The 7,413-nt window shown below is 47.6% G+C and overlaps 1 protein-coding gene across 1 annotated transcript; it reads right to left on the bottom strand.

Annotated features, from left to right (window-relative positions):
• Positions 1 to 3,207: 3,207 nt before the first annotated feature.
• On the bottom strand, positions 3,208 to 5,733 carry NDUFB4 (NADH:ubiquinone oxidoreductase subunit B4). Its single transcript, XM_052794965.1, has 3 exons — positions 5,472 to 5,733; positions 5,089 to 5,235; positions 3,208 to 3,364 (listed from the first exon to the last, which is right to left on the bottom strand). Exons 1-3 carry the CDS (start codon positions 5,670 to 5,672, stop codon positions 3,305 to 3,307), a joined length of 408 nt encoding a protein of 135 aa, XP_052650925.1. The 5' UTR covers positions 5,673 to 5,733; the 3' UTR covers positions 3,208 to 3,304.
• Between the last annotated feature and the right edge of the window lie 1,680 nt (positions 5,734 to 7,413).

The following is a 7,413-nucleotide window of genomic DNA, read 5'->3' as shown; positions in this document are numbered from 1 at the left end:
AGCCAGTCCCTGTTCCCAGGGCCTCCTAAAAATACAAGCCGGTGTGTCTTTCACAGGGAGAAAGTAGGGATCAACAAAGCATTTTTTGCTGTCTGTAGAGGGAGAGATTTACAGAGCTGAAGGCTCTCCCAGACCTAAGCCTCCTATTAGAGCAGACCACTTCAACCTGCTGATCTGTGGAGGGTTGCCAAGGAAAGACTTGATTGTCAGAAAAGTAGACTGCAAATTAGAAGAGGTTGGAGAATCCAAAGCGCTTCACTGCTAAGTGAGGGAAACTTTCCTTTCCAACCCCACGCTCTGGCCATCCTTCAGCATCGACTTGTTTGTCAGCACTTGACAAATTCTATTCCTAGTTAAGTGCTAATTTGCAGCGTAGCAAATGCAAAAGTGCTTGTCTGGCCAGTCCAGGCACTTGTTCCTGGGAAGGTATCTGGAAGAAAGCTCAAGTGCAGACAACATCGCGGGGGAATCTCAGAAGTCATTGGTGTATGCAAGGCTCACCCCTGGGTGGTGAGTTTCACAGGGTGGGGGCAGAAAGCGAAGCCCAAGTAGTCGGAACCAGGAGCACAGCCCCGGCACCCCAAACCTCAGGCCTGCACTTTAGCACGTACCCACATGAAACAGCTGCTAAGCTCGGTGTCATCAGGATCTATGTTTCTTACTTCCCAGGAGAAACAATCCTCAATTTTCCAAAAAAAGAAGGAAATGTAGAGCTGTGATACCTAACTTCAGTCAGTTACATCCATCATCGGTTTTGGATCTGCACCAGATCCTTAGGGAAAAAAAAGCATCAGCTTTGAGCAAGGTATTACATTATAAAATCTACAGGGAGATGTTTACTCTAAAATAGCCAGCTCAGAAAAGGACGTTCAGGAGAATCAATTTGCCAGAGAAGCTGATTTAATCAGACTGACCCAGGGATAAATGAGGTCTAGAAGTTTCACAGGCAGAGGGGAAGAGCTTGTTTTCTGTTTGGGACCCAAATTATCATCCAGTGACCTGCAGACTTGAGTTTCTCTTGCTATGGACTCATCACTGAAGCAGACATAGGTGGTAACACATCAGTCAAGGGTAAAATTCCACAAGGCACATTCACTCTCCTGTCTTCACCCTACATTTCTGAAGGGAAACTCCCCTTTCCTTCCTCTACGCACCCAGCACCACTGCGTCAAACCACCAACCCCACCTCCAGTAGCATAGCACCTTCGTTCCTTGCAAGAAAACAGCTTGGAGACTTCTGCAAGTAACGAGACAGATAAGTAGGGCAGCCTTTCCCCAAGCACCACGCTCAAATCTGCAGGGACGTAGCATCAGATACTCTCGTCTGCAAAGGAAAGGGCTGTGGCAGGTGCCGCGAGCGACAATCCGAGGCTGGCCTGAAAGACTAGAGGCACCACGCTCCTCCACAACCCATCCCGAACCATTTGCTCCACTGGCCTGAAACAAATACAGCTGCAAGGGAGAATTTACGTATGTGGCAACTCAAGTTCCAATTAGCTGAGGAAATGGGTCCTGGGAGATCAAATTAGTTTGTGGCAGCAGGAAGATAGTTAATTTAGCATGCTCAGACAAGCAATTATCTCCTTCCCTAAATACCACTTTCTCCACGCATTGATGCCTCTCTGCGCTGACCCACAGCCATATCTTGTAATATCATTAGTGACAGTCTTTTAGAAGCTGTTCTGCAGAGAAAATCGTCTGAGTTTGCTTTAGTTAAGCTAGCAGAAGAACAAGCCGCAGAGACAGGTGCAAGAGGGTTGCGGGGAGCACATATGGGATTGCAAAAGCAGGCCATGGCCTTGCATAGCTGCTGCGCAGCATTAGTGCCAAGCTCCCCAGAGCCTGAACGTTTCATGACCCAGACAAGAAAGGGAAGAGGCACAATGGAAAACATTAAAAAAAAAAACCCAAACCAACAAACCCACAAACATTTTAAAATAAATAATCAGGAAACACATTTTTACTGTGACCGAGTACTAGCACAGGTTGCCCGGAGAGGTTGTGGAGTCTCTATCCTGGGAGATACTCAAAAGCCACGTGGACACGGTCCTGGACAACCTGCTCTAGGTGGCCCTGCTTGAGCAGGGGGGTCAGACCAGACGACCCCCAGAGGTCCCTTCCGACCTCAACCATTCTGTGATGATGTGAAAAGGCTCATCAACTCACTCTGAGGGAGAGGGACTGCAAATAGCCCACATTCACATCCTAATCGTGCAAGAAAAGGGACCTGGTACAGCTGCTTTCCCAACAGGCAGAGGGAAGTTTTCAACTTTTGGGTCACTGAGCTTTTGGCATTGACCTCAACATTTGGGAAGAAACCGCTCCTGTATGATGTCTGAACAATGAGGGTTGTTTGGATCACCATGGCACCTACAGGCCATGTAAAAATTCAGGTCAGAATTAACTATCTTTTCCTTGCACTCACATTTCAGTACTTTGGCAGTAACAATTCCTGAGCCCCCTGTAGCAGTAGACCTGGGCAGAAAAGACTTGTATTCTTAGAAGAATAAGCAGAGAAGGCATCTTTGCAGGCACACGGTTCAGTTACACTTGGGTTTCCTTTTTTTTTTTTTAATCATGGCCCATTTGCAGGGGTGAAATGGAGTTCTCTTATGCTGTAAGTGAATCAGTGTCAAAAAACCCCCCAACTTTTCTTCTTGTCTCCCACTCACAGGAATCACAGAATTAGTGGAAATGGAAACACTAGTCGCATATAGCATGACAATGTTCAGCTCACTGTTTTCAAGTCTAGTACAGTAATTTTATCCAGAAGTTTATTGCAATAAAAAAATGCATGGTTTAGGCTTGTATTTTATTAGGAAAGAGAAAAATTAACTCAACTTATTGAGAGCAGTCAGGCAGGCTCCTAAAGTTATTAAAAATGTATCACAGAACTTGCCTATTATCCAATTAAGGAAAACGACATAGTCAAACTGACACCAGGAAGAAATACCTAGTAGGCGAGCAGTAGTTCTTTAGGAGACTGCTTTGGGCTTGCTTAACATTTTAGCCTGCTACTAATTTTAAACTTCAGCCTGTGCTACTCTGACAGCACTAACTTCCATGACTTAAAAGGAGCCTCTGTGTGTAGACCAAAGGAGTACACTGGGTTGAGTTCAGGACACCCTCTCTGTATCTAGCTGCGTTAGATACAAAGATCCTGCGTGTGTACGCTTCCCATAATTGTTAAAGACGCAAGACAACCAACAAGCTATTAAGATTTATTCTTATGAAGGAGAAACGTCAGCACACAATACATCTTATTTTATTTATATCCCATGAACAGCACTGCAATTCTAGGAACTTAAAATACACTGAATGGTCGCTTGTATTTACCTTCTTGGATAAGCTTCTCTTTACGATCCTGTGGAAGAAAGAGAATATTCATCATTACCCTGTTAGAGAAGAAGTTTCAACCAGCCTGGGATAAGAGAAAAGCAGTTCTAGTATTTCAGCATGGACTATAGGAAGATAGCACCACTTATGATCTTAAGGGTCTTTTCCAACCTAAATGATGCTATAAGCACAAACTCCGGTAACAGCTGTTGCAGTTAAAAAGTAAAAAAGAACAAGGCATTTAGCTTCACCTACCAGCTAGAGAAGACGTCCTCAGATTGACCTCTCTGCATGCCTAGCCACTCTCACAGACCAGCAGAGACCGATTCCTGTGATGTGTTTTTCACCAAACTAGTTGCGTCACAGTTAATTTATACATTTTAGTTTCTACCTCCTCATTCTGGCTGAATAATCCAGTTTAGAGATCTAATTATGGAGAAACTTCTTCATAACTTGCCTAAACGTGCCCATGTTCACTTTCAGCCCATTTGTATCTCACTCTGCAGTCATGTACCTTTCTGACAGGTATTGTTGCAGTACAGACACTGCAGATATTGCCCAGATTCCTTCTGCTGGATAAAACCAGAAGACTTGCTTAAGACTTAGCAATTTATCTCTTTCTTTCCTAGACACACAACAAACACTCCTCAGAGAAAAGAGTATAATAGCTATTGTGCTTTATATACTACCAGAAAACCAAGAAAAATCCCCAAACATCAGTAAAGAAGCTGGAATAAAGGAAAACAAATTGTCCTGGAGACTACATTAAGGACTTCAGCTTAAATATTCCCAGGCAAGTATGTCTAGATTTCACTCACACAGGTTTATTTTCAAGCACTCACATGCTAAGCCACACTTGGTGGCTAAGCCCAAGTGTGACTTCATGTAGAAAACAAAACCAGCATGACAAAATACTGCAGAGATGCTGAAGTCTCAAAAACATTTATATCAACATGCTCAGCATGTTTCCTAAAACCTGTATTTTTGATTCATCCCAGCGAACCACATGCCCTACAAATATTCTATTAATTGATGTTCGTGCTTCTCAGTTTATGACTTGATCTAAAAACGTTACTTTTGTGCAAAAGAGGGAAATAAAAGTGTTTTACAATAGCCACAAATTCACTAGTAAAAACAGCCACTGTCTGCCAGTCACCTAGCGTTTTCTTATGTATGTATATAGCTGAATTTTTTCGGAATGATCTACCATCGCTCAGATTCTGACACCCACATTTCAGGAGTTAGAACAGAAGCAAGATAAACCTTCCAAAACCTTAAACATCCAGCTGAGATCAGGCACTGCAATCAGCATAAGTGCTCCTCCCCATCTGCTTCATGAGGTTAGAAAAATGGTCAAGCAGTTCACAGAGACATTGCTAGGTCTGTCACCCATAAGCTCCCTATTTATTTAGTTTAGAAAGGGCAGTTACTGCATGTCAACCGCTAAAAATAAGAGTCTCTTATGATTAATTTACACTGTCAGTGCTAGAAAGCTTTATTATAGCCAAATATCCTGATCAGCTATGGCTGGCCATACCCAAGGGTACAATACAGGGCTCTCGGCACAAAAGGACTTTGCAACCAGTTGCGAGGCTTTGAGATAGCAGGCTCAGTATCGGCCTTCCTTCCCTCATTACTTTAATTGTGTTAATCATCCTTAGGTGCAAGAGGATCCCACCAATTAAGTCTCCGGGCAGATCTACATTTTACAACGTGGTTTTCACCGATGTTCATCGTTGTCGACTGACTTACCCTGTCAGCTTTGAAGGCAACAATCCAGAAGACGAGGGGGCCTATCGCAAAAAGAGCTCCTAGAAAGGACGTCTTAGGCGTCGGGCGGAAAGTAGGGTAGACGTTCTGCGTCCTAGCATAGGCCCAGCGGACCAAGGCAGGATTTTCCTGGGATGGAAAGAAAACCACAGTGAAGCCCCAGGGGCCCTGCAACGGACACTTAACTCGGCGCGGCCCCGGTAGCCCCCGGCTCTGGGCTGGGGCCTAGCAAGCCCCAGGCCGGCAAGGCCGGCAAGGCCGCCAAGGTCGCAAGAACCCAGGCCCGGGCCCCGCTCCGGGACACCGGGTGAGGCGGACAAACCCCCCCCCCGCCCCCACCGCCCGGCCCGGCCCTCTCCACTCACGATGATGGCCGGCGGGTTGGGATTGTTAAGCTGCAGCTGATACTGCCGCTTGAGCCGGGCGCGGATAGCCAAGCGCTCGGCATCGGCAGCGCGCTTCTCCAGCGACGCGTCGTAGGTGTTGGGGTCGAGCTCGGCCGGTAAAGAGACGAAGCGGTTGGACCGGTACGCCTCAGAGGCGCTGGGAGGAGGCCCCGCCGCCATCTTGGAGAGCCCGGCGCCGCGCAGCCTCCCGCTGCCAGAGAGGAGGCGGAGCCCCGCCTTCCCCCCGCCCCGCCCCTCTCCTCGCCCCGCCCCTCTCCTCGCCTCATCCGCGCGGCCGCCGCCAGCGCCCCCTGGCGGCCCGCGCTGGCTGCGCCGGAGGCCGCCTCACGCTGCGCCGCGATCGGCGGGAACGGCGTGTCCGCCGTCGTCCGTTCCCCCCCCCCCGCTCCCCTCACTGACCCGGGGTTGAGGGGGGGGCTGACGCTTAGCAGAGGGGTGGTCACGTCAAGGGAAGGTTGGTCCCTTGTTATCAACAGTCCCGGCAGGTTCAATGGCCTCACGCCTTCCCCCGGGAAAGAAAAGGACCTCCGGGGGGGGGGTGGGGGGAGAGCTGAGGTGTGAGGGAGGCTGTGCCGTTGAGTTTGTTGCGTGCCCAGGGGATAACGAGGCCACCGTGGCCGCGCTCTCTTTCGCAGGCTTCCACCACGCAGGTTTAAACAAAATATTCAATCTTACGTAAGTAACGTGTCGCAGGTGGGCTGGAAGTTGCAAAATCCCGGCGTTATTGACTTAGAGCTAGCAATCGTCTCTCTGATTCTTTAACCGAGGCCAGGGTGGTTGGATAAGCCGCCAGATAACCTTCAGGATTGTCCTGTGGTGACTCACCCCCCTGATAAACTGTATTGACGGGTTCACGAATCGCCCTCTGCTGATGAACGCGAGGCGAAAAAAGCAAGCTCTGGCCTTAAGGTTTTGACTTCAGGAAGTTTCTGTCTTGTCAGTATTAAAAGCTTTGGTCTCCAGAGATGTAAAAAAATGCATGGAAGTTGTCTTTCTGGAAGCAAACTTGCCAGTAAACAAGTTTTCTGCTGGTTTTTCTTCTTTCGGTACACAAAGCAATAATAAGCAGTTACGCTGATTGGAACCAAGTAAGTTAATGGCTGTGTATATATATTTATGGCCTCATTTACACCGGGGTAACTCTACAGACTCGTGTAATGTTGAACGAGGGATTACAGTTTGCTCCTAAACACACACAGAATAGTATTGCTGACTTTATTTAAGATGCTGTGCTTTGGCACTGCAGTAATAGAGCAGAAGCTCTGCCTCACGTCGTATGATTTCACTCTTCTTTTAACTAAGCACTTGAAAAACAGATAATCTCCTTTTGGCCTGAGCAGCTAATGAGGAGTTGGGACTTTGCAACTTGCTTCCAGCAGGGTGGAATACAACTTCGATATTCCTACAGTTCGTGTACCTTGAGCACACCCCCACAGCAGAAGACGCTTTTCCCTCTCTCAAGCACAAGCCTGCAGTCCTCTCAGAAACTCTCTCCTGGTGTTTCTCCAGCTTTTCCACCCTCATTTTCTTCACAAACATGCAGCTGCAGATCCAAGGGAAAACCAAGCTGCTTCATTTGCAGTCAGGTCTCAAGAAAGGACTTACACGCCCTGTTGCTTTGTTTCCCAGGGCGTTCAGCATGGGACAGTGGCTCCTGTTGCATGGAATAATTTACTCCCTTTACACTCCCATTTCGTGACCATTGGATTTAGTGAGCTCTGTGTCTCCAGCTCCACGATTGTCTCTCTCCATAAGTGGCATGTGGAGAGCTACTCTAGCAGCACCGTACATATACCAGCAGCACTGCCATGTGGCACTCCTGTGGTACTTTCATCTTTGAGGGTTCTCAAAGACTTGGCAGCCTGTGTTTCCCTGCCCGTGCACGGCCTGCTTCTTTAAA

The sequence above is a fragment of the Harpia harpyja genome, chromosome 8, assembly GCF_026419915.1.
Source record: "Harpia harpyja isolate bHarHar1 chromosome 8, bHarHar1 primary haplotype, whole genome shotgun sequence".
Lineage (NCBI taxonomy): Eukaryota > Metazoa > Chordata > Aves > Accipitriformes > Accipitridae > Harpia > Harpia harpyja.
Note: the sequence above shows the minus strand (reverse complement) of the source record. Positions and strands in the feature narration are given on the sequence as shown.

Bases quoted from the DNA above. Each gene is read 5' to 3' on its own strand.
- NDUFB4 (XM_052794965.1), bottom strand. From the start codon at position 5,672: ATGGCGGCGGGGCCTCCTCCCAGCGCCTCTGAGGCGTACCGGTCCAAC. The intron at 5,236-5,471 runs GTGAGTGGAGAG...TTTCCATCCCAG, and splicing joins CCAACCCGCCGGCCATCATC to GAAAATCCTGCCTTGGTCCG. The intron at 3,365-5,088 runs GTAAGTCAGTCG...TTTCTTCCACAG, and splicing joins TTGCCTTCAAAGCTGACAGG to GATCGTAAAGAGAAGCTTAT.